General features: G+C 40.1%; 1 protein-coding gene across 10 annotated transcripts in view; it reads left to right on the forward strand.

Annotated features, from left to right (window-relative positions):
- Positions 1–27,502, forward strand: part of klhl29 (kelch like family member 29) — a 167,460-nt gene that overhangs the window by 64,845 nt on the left and 75,113 nt on the right. For all 10 annotated transcript variants that reach the window (XR_013296734.1, XR_013296736.1, XR_013296735.1 and 7 more), the window contains 2 exons: positions 10,683–10,821; positions 13,594–14,070. Coding sequence is in view for 7 of the 10 variants with exons in the window: in XM_077586484.1 (XP_077442610.1) it covers positions 10,683–10,821; positions 13,594–14,070 (616 nt within the window). In the remaining 3 variants the exon portion in view is untranslated. The remainder of the gene's footprint in view (positions 1–10,682; positions 10,822–13,593; positions 14,071–27,502) is intronic.

A 27,502-nucleotide genomic window follows, 5' to 3' on the forward strand; every position in this document is an offset into this window, starting at 1 on the left:
AAAACAGGAAGCGGCGCTTTTCATTAGCGGGCTAATAGTTTGTTGGCTCTCTCCCAGAAACTGACCACATCTAAAATGTATCCCAACAGACCTTAGGTGTTGTAAGTATTAAGGTTGCAGATTGATTTAAAAACCTTAAAACCCTTAACTCCAAATCCTGATCCGTTAACATTTCCATTAATCGTTCCAGCTGGAACCCATTACCCGACACCCGTGATCCTACAACCCAACCCCGGCGCTAACGTGACCACCCAAGACCTAAAAGTCGGATAAGGACCTGTTCCGTGATGAATAGCTAAAGAATTGAAGGGCACACCGTTGAAGATAGGTTTGTCCCCCGTGGTCGTTTGGGGTAGGATCATCTTCTCAGGGGGAGGATTTGCTGACATTTTCACCATTCAATGCAAATAGCGAGTTAGTCCACCACGGGATGAGACGGGCGGCAAGGAGCTAATAAATCAAATCCGGGCAGCAGAGTGTGAAGGTGGTTTACTTTTGGGATCCTCCAAAGGGGGAAGAAAGTAAGTTGAAAAAGACTTCCTCGGCTTTGTGGATTGATGGAGGACAATCCGGTTGTCTGTTTGCATAAGTGAGCACAACATCAGTGGAGTGCTAGAATTGCCAGATAATAGGATTCATGCGGAGAATTGAAAATTAATCTTCTGAAAGTTAGGCAAAACATAAACAATAGTCCGAGGACAAACTTGTAGAATCTTGATAAATAAACCTTAATGTCTACTCTTAAATTCCTAATGTTCCCTAAATAAGCTACTGAATTCGATAGATTGGACATCACGAGACCAAAAACGCGCATAACATAGTTTTAAGGCCATTTTGTTAGCTAAACATGTCACACAAAAAGTCCTAATCTTCCCTAAATAAGCTACTGAATTCGATAGATTGGAAATCACTAAACCAAAAACGCGCATAACATAGTTTTAAGGCCATTTTGTTAGCTAAACATGATGTCACACAAAAAGTCCTAATGTTCCCTAAATAAGCTACTGAATTCGATAGATTGGACATCACTAAACCAAAAACGCGCATAACATAGTTTTAAGGCTATTTTGTTAGCTAAACATGTCACACAAAAAGTCCTAATGTTCCCTAAATAAGCTACTGAATTCGATCGATTGGACATCACCAAACCAAAAACGCGCATAACATAGTTTTGAGGCCATTTTGTTAGCTAAACATGTCACACAAAAAGTTCTAATGTTCCCTAAATAAGCTACTGAATTCGATAGATTGGACATCACCAAACCAAAAACGCGCATAACATAGTTTTAAGGCCATTTTGTTAGCTAAACATGATGTCACACAAAAAGTCCTAATGTTCCCTAAATAAGCTACTGAATTCGATAGATTGGACATCACCAAACCAAAAACGCGCATAACATAGTTTTAAGGCCATTTTGTTAGCTAAACATGATGTCACACAACGCAGCCTTTTCCCCGTACTGTTAAATCCGTTAAATTTCATCAGCGTTTTAGTCAATCTTGTCATAGAGGTCCCGACAAAGTAAACTAAAGCTATTTTGTAAAGCTTGCTTCTCTGTTGATGAGGGCAGCTCGTTTCTGCGCCCCCGTTGCGAGGGCCCCGGCATGGGGTCTGTGGACAAGATCAATGGTGCGACCAAACACAATGCCAGATGAGTTTTACTCGCGACGCGCTGCATTGATCTCTGCTGTCGATGCTTCACTCGTGACGCTTAAGTGCGCGAGGGGGAAAACTTTTGTTTATTCTCTACTTTTCAATCAGTTACAAATTGGCTTTTGAGGCGGCAAGAACGACCACGCTTAGCGATGAACTGTTTGCCGAGTGATCCATCACTATAGCTCAATGTGTGTCGGTGTTGGAATCCGGGGAGAGGTGATGGCACCCCTTTCATAATAAAAAAGAGTAATGTCAACACAAAAAAACAGAAGAGAAGAAAGGGAAAGTGAAATTGTTGTGCTCAGTGGAACAGAAAGTTCCGCACGGCCTTGCGGCGAAAATGTGTCTTAATGGAATGCCGGCAGCAGGTATTACACGGAATCTCCATCAGAGCCCATCAAAGCGTGGGATGTATCGCGGCGGAATATCAAGTGCGGCCATCTTGATTGTTTACTACGTCGCTACGCCGTGCCGCCGACGCTGGATTTATGTTTGTGTGCTGTGTCTGCAAAGCAAATTGAACTTGGGGAGATGGGAACTTTGTCCCAAAGTCACATTCAGGGAAATTAGCCTCATGAGTCGCTATTGTTTATATCGAGGGGAGGTCATCGGTTTAAAATGGCGTTCCGTCAACGTACTGATAATTGATCAGTTTTACCTAGAAATTGTGTTACTTAAATACCACTCAGACCAATAAAAGAAACATTTCAACCTATGCAAGATTTACTGCACTCAGTGCGAATAAGCAAGGGTGGATTTGGACGATCAAATTAAAGGATTAAAGCATGTATGAAATCCATGTTTCAGCGGGCCCTCGGCGTGAGGACACTTTGAGGAATGGTATGCTTGAGCGAGTAAAAACGTTTGCTTTAGACCCATACTTAAACCCAATAAAATCCTTTCCGCTCACTCGGCTAGCGTTGTAGCGTGCGAGGTTCGCCCAGCGTGGATGCAAATGACTGCAAAGCTTGCTTAAAATTTCAGCAGGAGAAACTGATGATGGATTTTGTTTGCTTCCAGGTTTCCGTTGCCAAAAAAATAGGCTTCAAAAACTTTGTTTCTGTTGTGGTCCAAGCTACCGTAGCTGTTATGGTTCTGTAGCGCCTTCCAGAGGGCGGCAGGTTGACGTGGTCGAAGCCAGGATGGGTATTGTCTTTTATGATGCTCTCTGCGCTTCAGCTGGACAGGGTAGGTAGGGGAAGTTGATGATCTTTTGGGCTGTGTTGATCACTCTCTGCAGTCTTTTTCTGTCGGCCTCTCTGCAGGCTAGCGTATCTTTTAGCATGTATGCCTGCTACCATCATTACGCCCACTAATGCGGCGCGCCTTATGAATGTGTTAAATACAGAAATCACACCCGTAACTGAGACTTTTAATCCGGGGCGCCGTATGGTCTCGAAATAACAGTAATTGAATTTGCTGTCTATGGCCTTTCAGGACTTGCTTGACGTTTACCTTGAAATATCTTGTGCCATTTGTATGGACTGGCATTAGCATTTGAAAAGTTAGCATTGTTCGCAGTTTTAGACACACAAAACGGTGCTCCCTCCTTTCACAGCTCAGTTTGTTTTCCCCCACCTGCCGCACTCTAAAGACCCCCACCGCGCCTCTGCCAGGTCAGACCCGGATCCCCCCGGGCTTGCTGCGAGCCCCTGGGGGTCTCGCTGACCGCTTCATCTTGTCCGATAAAAAGCCGCCTTTGAGCGGGGCTGGCGGGGGGCCGAGGCGGTTGTTGCCCCCCAGGATGGAAAGCTTAAAGGTAGAATTGAAGCCGCTCTGAAATTATTTTGGTGCTTGCACTTGAAAGAACGGCGAGGAACCGTTTAACCTTAAAATAGCGGCTTTTTAAGACGGACAAATGAGAATTCTCTTGTTCGCAGGAATGCTTTGTGTCATGGGGGTCCTTGTCATTGCATTTAAAATCCCGGGTTTTCATGGCATTATTTAGGACGGAAACAATAAATGGGGTTTATCTTAATTAAAATGCAGAACCATTTTGTGACGGATAAGAGACGGTTGTAACGAAGTAAGAAAAGTTCCCAAAGTTAGCCAACAAGACAACAACAACAAAAAATTACATATATTTGCATTACTCAGTTTTACAGTCCATTATTTACTTGGATGAAACTGACCAATTGTTTTAAATAACATTTGCAAAGTTTTTCATTATGCTGAGATGAATAAAGGGAAAATTGGTACTTGATGTTCAGGCGTTAGCTCGTTAGCCTCTTTGGTTCCTCAGTATCTTTTTGAAGTCATTTCTGCAAGATAAATGGTGCATTACGATCGTGTTGTTGTTGTTTGGGTTTTGTTTGGTCTTTGAAGTCACTTTCACTTGCTTTAGTCCTGCTGTGATTGAACCCTTTTCTTCCCGACTTCAAGCGATGTCATAAACAGTACTTGTTAGCAAACGACCGATTCCACGTACACCTGAGTGGCGTACTCGTAAAAAGTTCGTGGCACGATACGCTATCCTTAGTGCTAGCCAGTTGTTTTCATTGACTCCCAACCTCCACAAGGATGAATGCAATCCTTGCGTTTTGCCGCATTACGCCGCTAATTAGTCACATTTGTAGAAAGGCAATCGCCATAGGCGGAGCCTGCGGTTTTCACGGCGCCATTGGACGCCTGTTTTTTTTTGTTTGCTTCAATTGCTTGCGCTTAATCCCTCTCATGTCGGGAAACAAAAAGCCGTCGCGCTTGTCTCGATCTGCTTTGGAGACGTTTTGTAAGCTGCGTTTTCGGGCTTTTTGTCAACGCGGCGGGGGTTTCGTTTGGCCCGATGCCTGCGAGTTGACGGCGTGCTAGTAGGATGGAGGGGTCTGCAAGTCCTGACCAAGTCGCTCAATGGTGTTTGACCGTTTTCCGTCTGTTTATTTGAAAACCAGTCATTTTTTTAAAGCCTTCGTTCGGTCTGTGCAGTTATCAGAATCTAACATATTTCTGCAACTCTTTGTTTGTATTACAATATGATTTTTTTCTAAAGATTGATAATACGTTGAGAAAAAGATTAGTGTATAAGTATTTTTTCCTTTTCCCCTCCATATCTTCCATATTGAAGTCATGCTAAACCTTGACATGAAATAAATATGGCTCGGCCATAGTTCATGTTTATTTCACTGTCAAAACCCCTTTAGTTGAGGCTAATTCAATCTGGCCAATGTAGACTTCCACTCCGATTCATGGATCTTCGTCTTCTTTGAGATGGTGTCAGGCCGTAGGACATTTCCGGACCGCCAAAGTCGTCGACGGCAACGGGAACCCCCCTCGATAAACTCCTACCACGACACGAAGGAGCCCCCCACGACTGAGTCGAACCACGGTCGCCCTCGGGACGCCTCACGTATAAACAAGAACACAAAAGGAAGGTTTGCGAGCGCCGAGAGGTCTGAGCACTCGGAGGACATTAGCTCCGCTTTCCCACTCGAGCATGTCGGCAATCTCGCAATTTTTTGACGGCCGCGCCCCGGGCTGGAAATCAGCCAGCGTATCCGCAGAGCATCTACGCTTTAGCCAACCGGGTTCTTTTCACCGTGTCCGACCGTCGGTCCGGAAAGCGTACGTGGACGTCGGATATGTGTTGCAAAGCTCTGGTGACGGAAAAGTTGGAATCTTGCAGTTTCTTGAAAATAATTTTGAGGTTTTTACGTGGGTCGTTTTTGGACGAGTAGTCTTTGGTACCATTTATGGCGGTGAAGAAAAGTTATGTGTTGAGATAAGTGTTTCCCAACTTTGAAGTTTTATGAGCTGTTGTCATTTTTTGCTATGATTTGGGACCTGATTTGCAAAAATCTGATATAATGTAATCCCTCAAATATTGCGGACAATGGACCCATGGCCACAAGACAAAGGACTTAGACTAAAACTCCCATTTACCTGTTTTTTTGGATTTATATCAAGTGGAGAGGAACGATTTTTAGTTTAAAGTAGTTACATTTTTAAATATGCACATTATATTTAGATAATAATAATCTTTTGACATGCTTAGAGCAATAATATTTCATAGAATGACTCGCAAAATCTGATACACGACCTTAAAGTATGACAATAAATCCATCTGTATCGATATCAGTTTACCTTATTCGCTGCCATTGACGTGCTAGATGTCCAATCCGTTTGAAGTGGGAGGGCTGAACGAATGTTGATCCGCTGCCACTCTTCCCCACCACGTTCCGATTTGCACAAGTATGGGCGCTAACGCTAGCGTGCTTGTCATCGCGGCCAATATCAATCCGCATATGACCACTTTGCCGCTAACGTGCTCGCCAAAAACGGTGCTTTAGATTTTTTCTCATTGTTTACTCACCTTTGTGTGATGCGCCGCGGCGTTCCGGTCCAACAGATTGGACACGCCGGCACGCGGGGGACGCCCGGAACTAATCGGCTTCGCATTCAGGTGACGGCGCGTCGCCATGGAGACGGAGCCTCTCCCGTAACTCAGATTGAATATGACTCGTTACCGTGGCTCAATGCGGGGCCTCGCCCGCTAATTTTTTGTGTGACCAATTTTAATCGAATGTTATTTTTAATCTCTATCTTTAGGTGTCGGGGGTGTCCATTTTTTTTGGAACGCTATTCCTCCTTTTTCCTCATAGTCTTTCCTTATATGTTTTGAGTTTACCTAAAGTGCTGTAATTTTTTTTTTTCAAATTTTAATCGAATGTTATTTTTAATCTCTATCTTTAGGTGTCGGGGGTGTCCATTTTTTGCATGCTCTTCCTCCTTTTTCCTCATAGTCTTTCCTTGTATTTTTTGAGTTTACCTAAAGTCTTTTAATATTTTTTTTTGCGACCAATTTTAATTGAATGTTATTTTTAATCTATCTTTTGGTGTCAGGGGTGTCCATTTTATTTATTTTTTCTCAGAGACTCAACTCGAAATCCTTCCAATTTTATTTTTTTAAATAGACTATAAAGTTTTTTTTCAAAATACGCCGAACTTAAGCTAACTCTGAGGCCCATATCAATATTTTCAACATGTGCTGCGGACCAAGAAATATTTTCCTACTTTTTCCCCCTTCCGAAAAATGTGCCATTTATTTTTTGTTGTTGAATCTTACTCTAATCTAAAAAAAAAAAAGTACAGTAAATGTATTTCCCCCCAGATTTCGGCCACATGCTCACAGGAAGAAATGGGGAAATAAGCGCTAGTAGCGTGCAGCCGGATTTCATGAATTTCATTTCCTTCCATATTCACCACCCTCCTCCTCCTCCTCTTCCTCACGTGCAATTACAAACCAGTGTTATTTCTACTGTGGGAGCAATATAAACTCTTGATTAAATTTGTTTACACGTCGCTCCCCTGAGATAATGAGCCGAGTTGTGGACGTGCTAGTGCATTTTAACGTAAATAACGCCACGCGAGTTGTAGTCTTATTATATATAGTCGTATTTCAAACTAAAGACCAGTAGTATCATATCCATATCACCTTTTTTTTTAAAATGCATCAAAAACCCTTAAATACACCCAGAGTCGGAACATTGTCTTGTTCGGTGCTGCTCTGTGATTGGCTAATCAGTGTTGGAGGTGTGGCCAATCATATGGAATCACTTGCCAAGTTCCATTTGGGAGGGCAGATTTTATTCCTTATTGTTTAAACTTATCTAAATCTACATCCTGAAAGATTTACCCACGTTATTTAAATTCTACTATTTATTGAGCAAGTTTTATTTCCAAATGCAATATCTTTTTAGTGCCTGTTATTATTTTGCGCCTTAAGCATAAATATGAGATTTTTTTAAAGTTAATTGTTGCAATATGTTCATTTGGAGGAACCCTGCTGAGACCCTTTTGCAAGTATTTCTCAATCTTTTCAGCATAATATGGAATTAAATAGCCTTTTAAAATCGAAGGTTAACCATTTTTAATGAGGTTGCTGGATACCCAAAACATAATTACAACAGAGGGTGCCGTCACACCATCCCAGAAGCTTCAGCTACATCGTATTTTTATTTTTTTCCGCTTGTCTCTTGTCTTAATATGGAAAAAAATAGCTTGCTTCTGTCAGTGTGTGTATCAGAGTGTGTGTATTTACAGTTTGCAGTCATGACACAGACTTGTTTGTATTCCTCGCGATGAATCATCGTTTTCTGCTCGGTAACATTCAGTCAATTCACATTTATTTATTTTCTATAAACCATTTTGCTATTTAGCTTGTCCATTATTTCATTCTATATTTACATTTTTAAATATTTTTTTTTAGATATGAATGGCTCAGGTCAGTCAGTTAGTTGATTGTTGGTTTATTTTTGTTTAGGTTTTATGGTATTTTTAAAAATGTCTAAAATGTATTTTGCTGTGTCTGTATTCTCACCCTAGCTGAAATTTCCCAAATACAAGATGAATACATTTACCTTTTCTAACTAGCTATTTAATTAGCAACTTGCAGATACTACACGAGTTCACCATTGCTGTTAAATTATAGAAAACTTGCTAGTTCAAAGCCACATAAACAATTAAAACGGCTAATCTCTACACATTTTCCACCTGACGACGCGTATTTTGTCCCGGTAGAATTCTGTAAATTCCCATTTTTTTAAATTGAGATTTGCTATCTGACCAAATCCGAGTCTGCAACCAATCCTGTTTGTTTTCAGGTATTTTGGGGTAAACTCTTAACGAGGCCGCGTATATCTAGACTCGCTAAGAGGGTCAATTCGAAGCGTTAATGATGAGTTTTCCCTCGCCGCGGAGGGAAAAGGAGGTCGGCTCATTAAAGCCAATCGCAGGGATGGAAGCAACGTCTCCTCACCTTGGATATACTCGGGGAATCTCACCCCCCACCCCCTCGTACCTCCCCCCCTCGAGTCTCCGGAATGGAGCAGTTCTCAGAGCAAAGCGTTTGCGTTGACAGCTTGAAGTGGACAAAAGGAGCTGACAGCTCATCTTCTCGGGCTTCATTCCCTCGCTCCATCACTCCTTTGTCTTTGTGGTTTTTTTGGGGGGGGGGGGGGCAGGGGGGTCTTTGGCTCCCATCGTACGAACGCGAACATGCGAACACACAACTGTCAGAGTTGCTCCGGTAGGGATTTATCTTTTGACTGGACACACATTCAACTTGTCTGCCCGTGTGAAACTGAGTTTTCAGTCCACAACATAACATTGTTGCAACGGGAGGGGGCGGGGCGTTCCTCAGGGATCCCTTTTAGGGGTACTTTTATTGACAATTTATTTTATGGCTTCTGTCGGGGAAAGCTGACGTGTAAATGCTTGCTTACAATTTTTTTTTTAATATGACTTGGCGTAAAAACTAAACAGATACTAAAACTGTCACGACCAGTTTTGATCCAAATCCAAAGGTGTCCAAAGTTTTTTTTCGTTAAAATGTGAGGGCCAAATAATTTTTTTAATAGACGATTGGGATGAGATTTTAAAAAAATAGCAGGTTTTTAAAGTAGTTTTAAGTATTGACCTAACGGCAAGTACCAGTCTCGAGGGTGAACTTTATTTTTTAATAGACGATTGGTATGAGATAAATTTAAAAAAGATGTTTTTTTATGTAATTTTAAGTATTGACCTAACGGCAAGTACCAGTCAAAATGGATTGGTCGTCTATCGTTGTCTTGGTGGTGAAACATGATTTTTTTTCAATGCCAAACAGCTTTTAATGCTATTGTAAAATACATAATGATTTTTTGCATTGAGAAAAAATGTCGGAAGTTAACTTTAGACTGTATTTTTTTTTTTTTAAGAAATATGTATTTAATCGCACTAACGAAACAAAGCAAAAATGTCAAAAAATGTCGGCGAAGAAATTTTGGTCTTCATCCCATAGGCTTATTTTTGAAATAAAACAAAATACTCAAATTCAACGGTTTCCTACATGGATTGGAGATAAGATATTAAAGCTGAGAAATGTTCCATGACATATTTAAGATTCTTTTTTTAATGATATTTTCGTCCTTGGTGACAAAAAGTGGGTAGCGCGCCGTTGTTTGGACACCGTTTTCCTACTCGATGCTAGCGGTCGGGATGTGTACGACAAAGCTGCTTGTGAATTCCGAAGCCAAACCGCGTCACGGCGGGGTCAGTCAGGATAATGGAATGGCGCGCACGGAGCGCCGCTCACGGGGGATCCGGGTCTTTTCTATTAACTCCGAGGCCAAGCGGAGGGGAATCCGGCCTCGGCGCTGAACCCTCCAAAACCCACGGCAATCGGTAGAGTCCAAATTCTCAAGCGCTGGGTAAAATGGGGCAGAAAAAAAAATGTCCCACAGGGTCCGCCTTAGCGATTGAGCCAGCGTTACATCAGCCTGCTCCAGCCTGATAACATTTGGTCCTCGCAAAATCCATTTTTTATTTTTTGTGACATAGCAGGTGCAAAAGTAGAATCACTTTATTTTCATAGACAAAGAAAATCCTCACTGTTTTCCAGAATTGTTTTTGGCAAAGCCAGCTGGACTTTGACACATTAACATGTATTATTCGGCAGGACGTCTCAATCTTTTGGGCCAGAATTTCTAACTTGGTTGTGTTTGGACACAATGTTATAAAATAGTGGAATGTCTTTTTACTTTTATATAAATAGGAATGTCATGTTTTGTTTTTAACGCATAAAAATGTCATCCTACAAGAATAATGTTATATTATTATGACATTGCAACAATGTCGTATTTGGTGGCTGTCAAAAATGCAACTTTGTATTATTTTTTGTATTATTCCATCTTTTATTCCAGAATATGTGCCGTTATGTAAGAAAAAAAACAATGGTTTTACTTTAGGGGAAAAAAATGTAATTCCTATAAGAATATTACCAACTATCATGCATTTATGTGTTGATATTACAGCTAATGGCCACTGCCAGCCCTCTCTGTTAAAACAGATTGGACTTATATTCCAGTTAATGAAGCTAAAGCTAAACCAGGGAATTGTAATTGATTTAGTGTTGAAACAGCTAACTTTACTTCAACAGGATGTCATTAAATGGCGATTATTTAGCCGAAAAATAACCAGGCGCAGACACAATTATGATAATGATATCGGTTTAATGATAATCAGCATTAATGAGTAGTTGTTGTGGTTGCAGGTGTCTCCCGGGGACAACCAAAGCCCGGGCCTGCTGCTCACTCCGGGCGTGAGGTGGGGACAGACGCCCATCAATCAGCTGACGCCCTGGGACACGGACGAGCCGCCTAGCAAGCAGCATCGAGACGGCGAGGCTACGGGTAAGTCCTCGGCAAATTCAGCGGGCTTTTTCTCGCGGCGGACTAATGGCGCATATGATTATGAAACTGTCAAAATCGTACATGCGGGAAAAGCACATTAGTGGTCTTCACAGGCCTTGTCAAAAGCGCCGTCAAGTGCAAAATGTACGGCGAGTCCTTGGGTTGCCGTGTCCGACACACAACTTGCAACTTTACGGCACCCCTTGGGTCGCCTGGGCCGTAGTTTTTGCTTAGCTCGATCCGACTTCAAACCAATTGGACGTCAATCAGTGTGTGTGTGAATATATGTACGCATGTATGTGTATGTATGTGTTTATATGTATATATAGATGCATGTATATATGCATGTATATATGCATGTATATGTGTATGTATATATATATATATACATATATAAATAAGTGTGTATATATGTATAGATATATGCATGTGTATGTGTATATGTATGTATATATGTATGTGTATGTATATATATGCATGTGTATGTTTGTATATGTATGTATATATATGCATGTGTATATGTATATATATGCATGTGTATATGTATATATATGCATGTGTATATGTATATATATGCATGTGTATATGTATATATATGCATGTGTATATGTATATATATGCATGTGTATATGTATATATATGCATGTGTATATGTATATATATGCATGTGTATATGTATATATATGCATGTGTATATGTATATATATGCATGTGTATATGTATATATATGCATGTGTATATGTATATATATGCATGTGTATATATATATATATGCATGTGTATATGTATATATATGCATGTGTATATGTATATATATGCATGTGTATATGTATATATATGCATGTGTATATGTGTATATATATGCATGTGTATATGTATATATATGCATGTGTATATGTATATATATGCATGTGTATATGTATATATATGCATGTGTATAGGTATATATATGCATGTGTATATGTGTATATATGCATGTGTATATGTGTATATATGCATGTGTATATGTGTATATATGCATGTGTATATGTGTATATATGCATGTGTATATGTATATATATGCATGTGTATATGTATATATATGCATGTGTATATGTATATATATGCATGTGTATATGTATATATATGCATGTGTATATGTATGTATATAGATGCATGTGTATATGTATCTATATAGATGCATGTGTATATGTATGTAAATAGATACATGTGTATATAGATGCATGTGTATATGTATGTATATAGATGCATGTGTATATGTATGTATATAGATGCATGTGCATATGTATATAGATGCATGTGCATATGTATCTATATAGATGCATGTGCATATGTATCTATATAGATGCATGTGCATATGTATCTATATAGATGCATGTGTATATGTATCTATATAGATGCATGTGTATATGTATCTATATAGATGCATGTGTATATGTATCTATATAGATGCATGTGTAGATCTATATGGAAATTCAGGACAGTACCCGTTACCTGACTGACTTGTGACTTCTCCATCAGCACCTCCAGCATCATGAATATTGCCAATGTCTCCTTTTCTGTCTTTCTTTTCTTTTTTAAGTGCCATTTAGACTTTGGCCCTTTGACTCATCGCTCGCTTATTTTTAGCAGGTGGCAGGGAGGCATACTATGGCAAGGAGGCATCATTTAGGTGCAATATAGTTGTCTTCCCAACGCCCCGAGCGCCTCAGGCTAGGAAATGATTGGCTCCGAGTGTGCGGAAAAACACACAGTCCACTGTGGCTTTAAAAGCACATTCCATGTGCTGACTCTCATCATCATGTTGATCTTACACGGGGTTAATTAAACATAAGGGAGGGAAAAATATTCCTGTTTTCTAAACCCTTAACAGTTAGTAGAATAAAGTCAAATACTAGAAAATGATGTAAAAGCCCCAAAATGAACAACACTAATGGCCAATATACTTCACAAACATGGCAGATTTGTATGCAAAGTACTTTTTTTCATAACTAAATGTCCACAGAACCTTAATTTCATGGTCCAAAAAAGAATGCATACTATATATGAGAAATTGCAGTTTTTTTTTATGTTTGTATGAATTATAATCCACCTAACGCATGTATTTATGCATGATAATTCACATTGAAATTAGTTCAATGAACACCAAGTGCAGTTAGGGGGTCATTAATATGAATATAGACTGTGTAAACAGTACATGTTAATATCCATTATAGTCATTGTACTTTTTAATTATGTATACATTATTTCATCTCGTGTCCAGGAGTATTTTTCTGCTGCCGAGTTGGGAAACGTTACATAAGAGGATGCAAAATAGCGACAAAGATGACATGTTTTTTTCCAACGACAGACTAAAGCAAGCTAAATACTAAAGAATTTGCCGTTGGAGAGACTGCAAATTATTTTTTTGAAGTTAAAAATATTGTACCTGCTACGTTTAGAAGGACTGAATAACACGGTGAGTGCATGTATGAAACAAAATGTTTTATTCCCCCTCTGATTCGCCACCCGCGTCCTCCCACCGAAGCAGCGCTTGCGTTTCAGTCAATTTGGAGTCTTCTCCCGACGCTCGCCTCTCATCCCATTTGATCGTTTAATAGCCGACTTCAAACCCTTCGCTGTCAGCTGGCGTTCCCAGCTTTGTCGACGACTTACTAAAAAATTGCCGCTAATCAGCCCACGTTTCTGATCGGAGAAATCCACCTAAACCGACGGCGGAGAAAATAGAAAATAATGTCTTGAATGTTTTTGTTCCTGTTTTCGTCGTTGCAGGTCCCGCCTGGGTGGCGCCGGTCCCCGCCGTCAGCCAGCCTAGCCTCCTTCCCCACACCTACGCGCTCCCTCATCTGCCCTCTTACAATCACAGCGTAACGGCGCAGTCGCCCATCATCGGGGTGACGTCGGTGCCGCCGCCCCATCATCAGCACCCCCTCATGACGGCTCACTTCCAGCTGACGCCTCAGTCCACCCCGCAGCCGCCCGCCATGGTGATGAGCCTGCCGGGCCAGCCGCTTTACGCCACGGCGCCGTCCAACCACATGGTCCACGCGCCCCCGCACGGCTTGATGGGCAACGGGCACCTGAGCGCCCAACACCCGGGGCTCATCCAGCTGACCAATGGACAAGGCGCCGCTGTCCACGCCGCGGCCGCCGCCACCGCCGACAATCAGGAGGCCCTCAACGGCGTGCAAATGCTTCGCACGGTCGGGATGGGGAAGTACGAGTTCAGCGATCCGGGACATCCCAAAGGTAAGAAATGTGAGAGGCTAAATTTAGCGGTTAGCTCGAAGATCGTGGAAGAGCCTTTTTGATCGGGTTTTATTAGCAATGCAAGATTTTGTCTTCAATTACCGTATTTTGCGAGAGGCTAAATTTAGTGGTTAGCTCGAAGATCGTGGAAGAGCCTTTTTGATCGGGTTTTATTAGCAATGCAAGATTTTGTCTTCAATTACCGTATTTTTCTCACTATTTTCTTAGTTTGACCGAGCCTGCAACTTAAAATTACCGTATATATACATGTATGTTAGCGCTGTCAGTTTTTAATTGCGATCAATAGTTAACTCGCGATTAAAATAGTTTTTTTCGCGATTTCATCAAAAACTATTTATATTTTAAGCTTTCCACATATTAAACCCTCATAAGAACCAAGATCTGGGCAACTTTGAGTTTGCAAAGACAAATTTGCCATTTTTTCCCCTAAATTTATTAAAGGGCAGCATAGTGGATGAGTGGTTTTAGCCTGAAAGTTCTGAAATCAAGGGTTCAAGCCCATATATATATATGTGCATGTATGTTAGTGCTGTCAGGCAAGTTTTTAATTGCGATCGATAGTTAACTCGCGATTAAAATAGTTTTTTTTCCTCAATTTGTTTCAAATGCAAATTGAAATGATAACGTTTTTATATTTTAAGCATTACACTTATTAACAGAGGACTGGACTAATATGCTTATACCCTCATAAGAACCAAGATCTGGGCAACTTTGAGTTTGGAAAGACTAATTTGCCATTATTTTTTTCCTTAAATTAGTAAAGGGCAGCATAGTGGATGGGTGGTTTTAGCCTGACAGTTCTAAAATCAAGGGTTCAAGCCCAGACTCTAGCCTTGGTGAAATAGTTTATTTTCTACAGCACTTTAAAGATGCCACACGATTATGTACCGTATTTTCACGACTATAAGGCGCACTGCATTATAAGGCGCACCCTCGATGAATGACATATTTAAATATTTTTTTCCATATATAAAGCACACTGGATTATAAGGCGCCCTGTCTATTTTGGAGAAAATTTAAGACTTAAGTGTGCCTTATAGTCGTGAAAATACGGTAATATAAAGGCTAATCCAACGGTGAATTGGCTTCAACTGCTTCTAATTGAGTCCTCTCAAGAAGCAAGCTAACTTTAGCCAACGATGCGAATCCACTCCAACTATCTGCGACTATTTACCGACACCCCCCCAATCCCAAAACCCACCGCCATCGTCAACAACGTTGATTCACGGCCCGCTCGTTGAATCTGCCGTCTTGTTTCGACCTTGGAGTTTATGACGGAGGGACGTGTCAGAAACAGATGTTCGCAATTCCCGGTACAATTTTCACATTTAATGAAGCTTTTCATTTAGGATTAGATTGTTTTCACCCCCCCACGCACGCCGCCGACCCCCCCCGCCACATCCCCGACTCATTGCGATCAATAAAACAAAGGCAAATGAACTCGTAGATTGCAGAAAAGCAATTATTTTGCGGCCTGCCTGCGCTACATTGAAATGAGACTGTAGGTAGAATTGCAAACGGATAATTAGACAGGATTCTTGGCTCTATAAAATGAGAATTTTTGCTGCCTCCGGCATGTTGAATAGGCTGTCACGATCCATTAAGCCTATACGCGCACGGCGGCGTTGACCTCCTACTAAGAGGCCCAGAACGTTATAGTTTGACGGTTGTTACGGCGTCGCAAAACCGGAATTTGTCCGCGGAAGCCTGCCGCCTGGAGGAACGGAACCATCTTTTGCAATTATTACATTTTCACTCAATTAACCCAAATGGCAGCGCCGTTTAACATCTGCTAGAATGGTAAAATATCAATAAACCTGCAAAACTGAGAGGTCAGAACAAGTCCACCGGTTCAAAGACTTAAAAAAAATTATGAGAGCAGTGATTAAAAAGTTAAAGATAGACTCGAAAGTTTACGTCAAGCAATTTCACCTACATTTTTAAGAAAAAAAACTCAACATTTGAAGTAAAGTAGACTTCAGGTACCTTTTGTAGTTTGAAGTCAACCTTTTTTCGTAAAATGTACTCCAGTTACCTGATTGGCTGCCAAATTCTCTCAAAACTGAAACTCAAGATTATTATTTTTTTTTAGATTCCAGCTATAAAATTATTAATTTTCACCTTCTTGCGATGACAACAAAGTGAATTTCCCCAGTACGGTATGAATAAAGTTTAATCTAATCTAATCCAGTTACCTGGTTGGCTGCCAAATTCTCTCAAAACTGAAAATCAAGATTTTTTTAGATTCCGGCTATAAAATTATTTATTTTCACCTTCTTGCGATGACAACAAAGTGAATTTTCACTGTACAGTATGAATAAAGTTTAATCTAATCTAATCCAGTTACCTGATTGGCTGCCAAATTCTCTCAAAACTGAAAATCAAGATTATTTACTTTTTTAGATTCCGGCTATAAGATTATTTATTTTCACCTTCTTGCGACGATAACAAAGTGAATTTCCCCCAGTACAGTATGAATAAACTTTAATCTAATCCACGATTACATTTACGTCGGGTTAAAATAGTTCGTAAACACAACCAATAAGATTTTCCGGTTTTTACAGTGTAGTCAAATTGCCGTCTTGAAATTTTAGCGAACTGTCTTCAACGTGTTTCCGACTAATTATTTTTTTGCGTTAAATGTAGCTCCCAAAATGCTAAATACGTAGCTTAGGCTATCCGATAGTACAGTTCACAGGATAAGATCCGCAATGACTGGTCGCTGACGTTTTCAAGTGATTGCTTGGCAAAGAGCTGAGACGTCCTCTCGAGTGTTGTCGTCGTCTCTTAACAAGTTCCTCGCCCAAGGACACGTCGGCGGGAAGGTTGGAGCGTTTTTGGCATTTGATGGCGAGGCGGACTGATGCCGACGGCATCCTGATCCAACGGGCCGCTAAGTGTGTTTGCTTCTGGGTGGGGATATTTTGTCAGATGACAAGGCGCAAACAAGACAGTGGCAGAAATTGCGCCTGGTCTTTTGATCCCGCTTTGCTTCAAAGGCAGCAATTTGTCTTCGCTCTGCTTCAATGAGCACGTTTTATTCTCCGTGTGCACGTCTGTCGATACGCGCCCGAGTCACGTTAGCCACTCTCGTGTCCAATTGTCAGGCAAACATGCCATGCCGTATGCAATGCGTCTGAAAGGGATCAAATCCTGTCAACGTATTTAAAAAGAAACAAAAGAAACAAAACTATACAAACTATAAAGTAAAAATATTTTTTGTAATGTTTTGCCTCTGCGTAGTTGAAACTGACGACCTGATTTAAGGTATAGTATAGCAGGAGTCATATGACTCAATGGAAATCTGATGATTAAGTGTGTTTTGCACTTTTTGGTTTATTTTACAACTGTAAATTCTGTAAAATAACCACTGAAGTAAAAGTAGCGCAAAATTCGAGTACAGTAATCCCTCAAATATCACGGTTAATGTATAACTACCATTTTTTTTCCTTCAGGGCTTAGTCCTAGTAGCAAGAGTGGCGTCCACTTATGAATTTCAGCGTGGATTTTCACATTTATGAACTTTAAAAAATAAATAAAAATAATAGCAAAAAAAATCACGTTACGTAAATTCGTGATAAGTGAAGTCGCGATAATCAAGGGACCACTGTAGTTTAAACTAAAAATTACAATGCTGTCTTTACTATGCAAAAAAACGACTCATACACTTATAGCTACTTTATGCGTGAGTTATTTGAGGTAGGTCCATAATTATTATTATTATTTTTTAGAATGATGTCTTTACTATGCAAAAGAAACACTTGTAGCTAATTTATGCTTGCGTTATTTGAGGTAGGACCATAATTTATTATCTTTTTTTAATCTGCAGCATACATTCATAGCCTATCGCCATTATTTGCTTATGTCACTGATGTGATGTCAATTTTACGGAACGCCATGGACACATTCTGAATGAATTGCATTGAAACGCGCAAAAGGGAAACGGCGGCGTGCCGTCTGCTTTGTGTGCACTTTTAACTTCCTCTCCCGCTGTGATGTTTCAGTCGCCGCTCTATAATTTTGCACACCTTGTTTCGCCGCCCACAGCAGGCACTCCTGGTAATACCCGTCTGTCGACAGCGTGCGCTTCCCCTCCTCTTTACGTTGGCTTTTTTTTTTTTTTCCTTCCTCCATTGAACTCAAATAACGGGCGCAGCTGGCCCGGACGCACTCCGCGGCGGCGAGAGTCGGTGACTGACATAGTTGATTAAAGGTCTCGTAAAGAACGCGGGCCATAGGCCGAGTCGGCCAGCCCGACCGGGTCTATCGAGCGCCTCGTTCAAATCAATGCTCGCGTCCTGATGAATGTCAGTCGCGGGGAAGCAAGTGTTGAGCTCAGCAAGGACGTGCTCGGCAATTGGATTGATATAAATGCCTTTAACTACTTAAAAAGAACGTAAATCAGGAAATGTGGGCTTCTTTTTTTTGGGCTGCGAGGGATTGGTAAATATGTTTTCTCATTGACGTGATTTCAGTTGCCGGAAAATAAATAAATAGGAGCGTCCAAATATTAGATTAAAGTCACAATATTACCAGATGGAAGGCTATTATTGTAATATTACGAGGTAAAAGTCGTAATACTATGAAAATTAAATCGTACGTTGTAATATCACAGGATTAAATTCATAATAGTACGATATAAAGGTCGTTATATTACTTGATTTAAAGTTATATGAAGCGGAGGTTGTTCTAGGTAGGCGGACATCCATTTTAAATGACTTGGGTATAAATCGAATAAGTCCATTTTAAACACTAAAGCCCCATTTGCTCTTTCTCCAAACTTGTCCAACATCAATTTTTCATCTCTCGACAGAAATATTCTCCTCCATATTCTTTTCATTGCTTGCCTACCCCCCCAAATCTGTCCATTTTCAACCCAGAGCACTCTTTTATTGTGTTTTGACGTGTCCATTTTGCAAAACAAGATTCCGATCAGACACTGAACGTTTGCTTACCCCTCGCCGGCCCCCAATTGGTCCTCTGCCCACAGAAATAAATTAAATCAACTCACCCGAGGAGCCAATGGGCTCACTTTAGGCAACCACGGGCGGCGACGCGTGGCGACACGCGGGATCCCCGCCTGCCCTGGGAGTTCATCTTCCAGTCAGTTCACATCAGACCTTATCAGCGAAGCAACCGGCGCCCCCTGTGAACGCAATTAAGATGCCCCGCCGAGTTAAGATCAACGCGGCGGTTTCTCATCCAATTGTGTATCTTAAAATTCAGTCAGACTTACTCGTTTACTGCGGATTACTTTTCTTTGCGGTGAGCATAGCAAACAAACAAAAAAAACTGATTGTATACCTGGCAACCTCGGCCAATTACTCCCCTTGTAAATGATTGCAATTCCCCTTATTAAGCAATTAGATTTTTTTAAAAACGTACAAATGCAACACGGCACATTTATTCACATAGGGCGTACTTAAAAGTCTAATCCAATCAGTAAGCACTAAATTCAAGATTCTGTAGATGTACATTGCTTGCCGACACGCTATATTTATATAGTGAAAACGCAAACATGTGAACGTTTTCGTGAGCTAGCAGTGACCGAGAGCCGAAATGGGTAAAACGGGATCGGTTTTGCAAAAAAAAAACATTTTCATGACTGTAAGGCCCACTTAAAAGTCTTACATTTTCTCCAAAATAGACAGAGCGCCTTATAATCCAGTGTGCTTTATATATGGAAAAAAATTAAAATGTGTCATTCGTTGAGGGTGCGCCTTATAATGCGGTGCGCCTTATAGTCGTGAAAATACAGTACTTGAAAAATCCCATCCAATAGTTGTTATACGGCGTACATATTTTGAAATGATCCAAAAACTCAAAATGCTACATACATAGTGAGTCGATGTGACCATTAGCATTAGCTTCGCGTGAGTGTCGAATCTTATCTGATGGTAAATTCCTAGCGAGCGCCAAGCTAAACATGCCTCAGCAATATTTGTGAGACGTCGCTCGTCATTTAAATTTCAGAAGACGCAAAGGACTTCCAGTGAGTCGTCGCGAGTCGTTTAGCGATAGGCTCGCCAAGTCCATTAATCACGGCAGGCTTCATTAAAGCTCGTCCGCTATTTTCTTCTCGCTCGCCAGTTTTGTTTCCTGTGTTGAAGCCTGGGAAAAATTGTACGCCAGCTTGAGTGGAACTGAGACAGATGTGGTGTAAAATATGCACACGCGGGAGTTGCTGACAGGGTGGCAAATGGATTCGGTGCGGTGGTGCTTTCGCGCCACCATTATCCGTGTAGTTGCTCTTATACATCACTCCACAGTGATAATGAGCAGAATGCTTAACAATCCCTAGATAGTAATTATTTTAGCCTCTTAAAGAAAGAGTTATGTTTGCGTGTCAATTTTAACCATTGATTATTACTGAATTTTCTGCACTTTTTTCGTTGTTTGGCGAGCCTGCGACTTATACTCAGGTGTTTTATTTTGTTTTCACTCTAATTCTTAGGCTATAGTTAAATAAAAATAAATAAAATCCTCCTCAAAAATTGAACTTAAAGACCATTTTTTTTTGCTCGTCACTGTGAATTCTTTGGCTAGTGCGACTTATAGTCCGAATTTTTTATTTATTTTTTATGCCTATTCCTATTCGTTAGCACTCTATCTTTAGTTAAGATAAGCATGGTTTCCGTCCAGAAGTTTCTAGTACATCTACGCCCCAACAAAAATGGAACTTATAGACCAGTTTTTTTGCTTGTCATTGTGAATTCTTTGGCTAGTGCGACTTATAGTCCGAATAATAAAAAATAAATCATGGTCATTCTTATTCGTTAGCACTGTTTCTTTAGTTAAAATAAGCGTGGCTTCCGTCCAGAAGTTTCTAGTACATCTACGCCCCAACGAAAATGGAACTTATAGACCAGTTTTTTGCTCATCATTGTGAATTCTTTGGCTAGTGCGACTTATAGTCCGAAAAATGTATTTTTTTATGCCTATTCCTATCCGTTAGCACTCTATCTTTAGTTAAGATAAGCATAGCTTCCGTCCAGAAGTTTCTAGTACATCTCCGCCCCAACGCAGCAAAAAAAAAGTGCATGGGACTTCGTCAAATACAAAAAGCCGCCACCCGCTTCCCCTCGTCCGTCCTCGTTATCGCATTTTAAAAGCGAAGCGCTCCCGCCAGCAGCCCCCGCGCTTTATATCGGTCCATAGTTAACGCTAGGACGGCGTATAGCTCATTAAGATTGATCATCCTTCGCCCACCGCCTCGCGTGCACCGCGTGGCGGCTGCGGCGGCGGCTTCATTAATCACTGGGATCTCGGAGATAAAGCTCCTGAACATCAGCGGCCCAACCTGACAGATCAGGTTGTACATGCATAATCACATCCTGGGAGCCGTCCCCTTTCCACCTCGCAACTGCACTTTCACCGACAAGTCACTCGGTCGCTTCCGTTGGAGGCATGGCACCCCCGTTGCTAATATTTCCCAGCAATGTTATCTTCGTCATAGGAACAGTATCCTCATAATAATAATAATAATACATTTTAAAAAACTAAACAACCTGCTGCCCTCTAGCAAGACCATAACAGCCAAGACAAACAGACTCAAGATCAGTTTCTTCCCGATACCCGTCACCATACTCAACTCAAGCACTTAATCAAGACTTATTTTTTACTACACTAAAATTCCATAGGCCGCTAACCACTTAACTCAATTTTTTGTACCTACTTAATTATGCTACCACTTACTCATGCTACCACTTACTCATGCTGACTACTTATCCACGTTGACGACGACTTATTTCTTATGTTGACTGCTTATTTTTCAAAGATAATTTGCTAAGAAGAAAAAAAATGCAATTTCCTCCAATGCAGTTTTAATAGCCTGTAATATATTTAGTTAGCAAAGTGAAGTGGGAGCTGTTAAAGAGGGGAGAAAGATGTAGAAACAGCTGGAGTCCAATCGCTTCGGGGTGCGGCTGCGCTTACTAGCCTGCAAAAAAAAACTTCATGGAGTTTTTCCATGAATTCATCCATTAAATAATGTTGATTTTCACACTGCAAACAGGTACAAGGAGACGTTTACAGACTCGAGTCATGGCGATTTAAACAAATACTCTCTTCATTTTGCCAGTCAATCTCAAACAAACATACCACAAAGAACTTAAACTCCATCTGGAGAGCTTATTTGCACATTCTTTTAAATATTGGCTTCAGTGATATTTTGAAATCGGATTCTCAATATGAATGCCGCTTTCAAGTGTTTATTTTTAATGGGTTGCCGCAATATGAATTCCAATGAGTTTAGTCTGTTTCCATTTTCCAAATTATGACTTGGTTTCTTCACTAGCAGAGGTTAATGGTACACTTTATTACTTCATAACTTCGCTTAACGTTGGATTACATCAGCATTTGGAATGGTGACCTAATTAATAGGTCAAGTATATTTACACAGCGTACGTTATATGATGAACAATACAGACCGAACAAACAGACACTTAAGATGAAATATAAACCGTTCTCTCTGCAAAATCTGCCTTAACAAATCTTTTTAATATCATTTTTAATGTCTGCAGGGCCCTCCATGATTTGCTACAAATCGAAAGGCTCTATCATCCTTAGTTTTTAATATTGTGTGAGAGACGTTAAATAAAATGCGGTCAGCAATGGAGAGTGACCTTACAGGACTATAAAATGACATCAGTTTCTTCAAGTATTGAACGGTTTGACCATTGAGGGGTTTGTATGTGACTGGTCGAATCCGGTTTGATAATAACGGGAAGTGTTCTAGAGCTAGAATGTAAACATTTGACATAATGGAAAGCTTTCCGATGATTGCAGTTTTAGGCTAAACCAACCTTACTTCGATTGCTGACTGCTAAAAACAGCATTGAGGGTGAGAATACAGACACAGAAAAAGTAGTTTTTGTGCTAAAATGGTTGGCGTCCCCACGTTTCTCCGTCAAAATTCTCCGAAACATACGCTCAGTTTTTTGTTTCTTAAAAGAATTGCAATACTGCGACTAAGTTTGAATCATCATTTCCAATTTGAAAAGAAATCGCACAAGTATAGACTTTTCGCTAATTCAGTTGAATAGTTATTAAATCAAACGTACATTATACGCAAAGTACGACACTCGTTAGCTACATTTCCCGGGGAATAGATGTTCTATGTGACTAAATTAAGTTAAGAGCGTGATTACAAAATGAATTAAGACTACTTTACTTGCCGCTGCCCGCCATTGGTAAACGCGGCAGATGCCACGCGCATCGTTGCGGGCTTTTGTCCCAAATGACGAGGTCTAATTGCCACACGATCGAGACTTGCGCCGCCTCAGAAAGCTGTTCGCCGGCGTCGGCCATGTTCCAGTCCAACTTCTGCTAGGGAAACTTTTAAATGGCTTTGATAATGCATGCGGGACTTCTAATAAATACTAATGACCGGAGCAGACATTAGCAGGGATAGCACCCCCTTTCCATCTTATTATTCCTGGGAGTAAGCAACAAGGTCGGCGCGGGGAAGATGGATAGTTTGTCTGCGACATAGACGGACGATAATGGATCCCGTCTGCAATCGAGATATCTTTGTGCGCTCGCGAAACGAAAATCGCGGGTTGCGTGACGTTAAGTATTGAACGAAGCGGAGTCACAATTATTGACGTTTCATCGTGGGTCAGATGAGGACACGGCTGGGCTAACGCGCCGTCAATATGTTATGCTACTATTATGGATAGTAAATTGCAACACATGGGATCGGACGCACGACGTGGATTGATACGTAATTCGAACAATCGAGGAATACAGTTGTCATCTGGAAAAATAGTTTTTTATCAGAAGAAACAGGAATAAATCACATTTGGGATACGAATGTTATTGCTAATGATAATGTAGATTATTTTGTCAATATTTTGATGCAAGTGGAGGAATACTCGTGACAAATGAATGTTACAGTTAAACCTCGTTTATCACGGGTTAATAGGGTCAAAGAAATGCCGCAATAGAGGAATAACCGCGATGTAGTGACAGTATTTTTTTATGGTGTCTCTTAAATAATATTTACGATTTTGGATTGGATTAGATTGGATAACTTTATTCATGCCGTAGTTGGGAAAGTTTATTGTCAAGGAAGCAAGAGGGTGAGAATACAGACACAGCAAAAGACATTTTAGACATAAATAAATAGGTAATACATAAGTAAATAAATAAATATATAAATAAATATATATCTAAAATAAATATATATCTAAAATAAATAAATATCTAAATAAATAAATATCTAAAATAAATAAATATCTAAATAAATAAATATCTAAAATCAATAAATATCTAAATAAATAAATATCTAAATAAATAAATATCTAAATAAATACATGTCTAAAATAAATAAATATATAAATAAATATATATCTAAATAAATAAATATTTTTTTAATCCCTCTCTGTACTATAATTTATCTCCCCAAGGTAACGACTGAGTTAATTACTCTCCGATTATTAGGCTAAATATTCCAACCTTGATAAAAAGCACGCTTCTTGTAAATACTAGATTTTATTGACATTTTTCTCCAGAAATTTCCACTACAAAAAAGAAATAAATACTGAATTGAAATGATGATACTAATTATTGATATGCGAACATCCGTATATTCACAATATCAGAAAATGAACTTAGTAGAGCCAAAACTATAATACTCTAATATAATATCCATACACGTGTGCTACATATAATATTACGCCAGATGAGAACTTTTGTAAGCAAGCTGTTTAGTGTTGTGTTTTTTTATTAGCATCTCTCAACGCTCTGAATGTTTTGTTTGTCTTCAGGGCTCGCCAGCTAAAAAAAAAAAAATTAGAAGGTCACAGCTGCCATACATAAAAGATACACACAAAATAATGAAATAAAAATGTTTGAATTGGAGGAAATGCACGAGTTGTGTTGCCCCCTGCGCTAACCTTCCCGCTTGGGCCGGTTTGACTTTAAGGTCGTGGTCCGCCTGCACGGTGACATTTATCCGAAAAGGGCTCAGCTGACATGAAAATGTTGTTATTGTGTTTACCGAGAAAACGTGGCAAGTCGCCACGCCATCCGCGTTTGAAGGGCAACTGACGCTGAAAGTCGTTGGAGACCTTTTGGTGGTCTGGGTCGGGGTCATCAAATAGTCCAAGTACATTGAAATAAGGTTTCCCTTGATTCCAAACCATTTAAAAAATTCTAACAACTCCAAATTGTCTCTGATTATTATCATGGTAGTGATGTCATGTTTTTTTGTACTTGCTAATATCGTGTGACAGCTAATGTAGTCGTAGCTCGTCAGGTTTTTCATTAGAACGGAGTACCGCACTTGTCTTCTACCCGCTTTTAATTCAATTACATTAAGTTACTATTTCAACAAGTGACGTTTATAACGCCGGCTGTAAAAACAACGCTGACGGCGACCAATCAATCACCAGCGCCGTTTTGTTCTTCACTTTGACCGCTGACCGAGCACAAAAAAAATCTCCCATTCGAAGTCAAAATGATTAAGTAAAATCAATGTTTTTGTGAAACTAAACGGTTACTTATGCTATCTCAAAATATATGTATATCTCAAAACAAGAAAAATATTCCCCTTGTGTTGATCACTGTTAGCAAAATGGGATTTACGTGTCCTATTTTTAAGTATTTGGCAGTAGTTTTCATTCATATTTTCTTTTGCTAATTACTACAACACATGTTGCTCAACCTAAACATGGGCTTATAGTGTAAATATTTCCATATAATGTAATATATGGGAGCAAATTGGTCAGAAATCACAATTACAAGTATTTCTGCCATCTACTGGTGAGTTGCTTTCATTGACATTGTGTACAAGAATGAAATTCACAGTACAGCTGGTTCCTCAAAAACTAAAAATATACAAATATTTTGAGTAACAATCAAGAAATAAGCGCTCAATATTTATGAATATTAGTCATTTATCTATTTTACTGGTTATTTTTCTAAAGCGCGCGTCACCTAGTTTTAATTTTTTTAAATTATTTCGAATTTTTTATTTAGCAATCCTGTGTCTTTTTAATGGACTTGCAGTTTTTGGTATCCAGGGTGTATTCCAACATGTTAATTTTCTCTAATTTGTGATTGGTCCTCACTCCCTGCCCTCTAATTGGCTCCCCCTCAACCAATGGGAGGCCTGTTTTCCACCCACGCTTAAAACCGATCTGACAATTAATTAATTCGACGCGCTCCCCTCTGATTAGACCATTTTTTTTGCCTGTCGAATTTACATTTTGTGGTTTCGCAAATAATTAACCCCAGGATAATTTGCAAGTATGAAAACGCGGATGTTTTTTAATTTAGGGTCATATATGATTATATATATAGGTCCATTTTCCGTTTTTAAAACTGTACCAGTAAGCAGTATTGCGTTTTTTTTGTTCATAGGGGAACGGTGTAAAATAATGAGGGAAGCGAAATGTAAAATAGGTGGAATAAAGCTATTAAATTGTTCCATCGTACGTAGAATATTGATTTATTTATTTCTTTTGCTAGAATGTGAAGGTCCAGAAATTTCACACGTCACTTGTGATGCACACGAAAGTATCGGAAAGTAAATTTTGACACATTTGCCGTTGGCTGAAAACTGCACGCCAAGTGGATGTCATTATTCCGCGTATTCCCTGGTTGAAGTCCTTCTTTCAGTCCTGGAAAAACTCAGCGAGTGTGGGCTGAGAAGGTGTCACTGCATTTCCAAAAAGCTGATGGTGCCAAAAAAAATGGAGAAAATGCCGTTTTTTTTCCATCCCTCTTGGCGAGAACGACATGTATTGAAGGCGATAATTGTAAGGCTCTGCTACTTTTGTGTTTGTGAGGTCATCAAACTCTTACAGTTGTCAGTAGGAGGACGGGCCGGGACTATAATTACAATTGGAGATGTCCCTGATCCAGGTTCAGGTTTTTAAAATGTTTTTAGTTTGGTTCCCTAATAGTAAGTCATCTTTTCTGGACTATACGTATTATTTTCGTCTTCGTGTCTCCCATTATGAGTTTTTTTTGTATGATAACGGGGCCCCTAAGCTACCATTGAAGCCACGCCCCCTCCGTCCCCACTCCTTCGGGGGTCCCCGCCAGACTATTTTCCCCCTTGAGCTAGTACTTGGATTTGTCAGAGTGCGGTCTTGGCCTCTGGACCTCCAAGACCCAGGTCCCTGACCCCCATGTAGGTTTTTTGTGACCCCAACCCACCTCACGTTGGGCCCTTGATAAGTGCCTTCTTAACTTTGTATTTTTTTAGCAGGAAGAGGATTTCAAAATAAGACACGTATTGAAGGCGATAATTGTTAGGCTCTGCTACTTTTGTGTTTAGGAGGTCATCAAACTCTCACAGTTGTCAGGAGGAGGACGGGCCGGGACGATAATTACAATTGGAGATGTTCCTGATCCAGGTTTGGGTTTTTAAAATGCTTTTAGTTTTGTTCCCTAATAGTAA

This window comes from Stigmatopora argus, chromosome 19 (assembly GCF_051989625.1).
Source record: "Stigmatopora argus isolate UIUO_Sarg chromosome 19, RoL_Sarg_1.0, whole genome shotgun sequence".
Taxonomy (NCBI): Eukaryota; Metazoa; Chordata; class Actinopteri; order Syngnathiformes; family Syngnathidae; genus Stigmatopora; species Stigmatopora argus.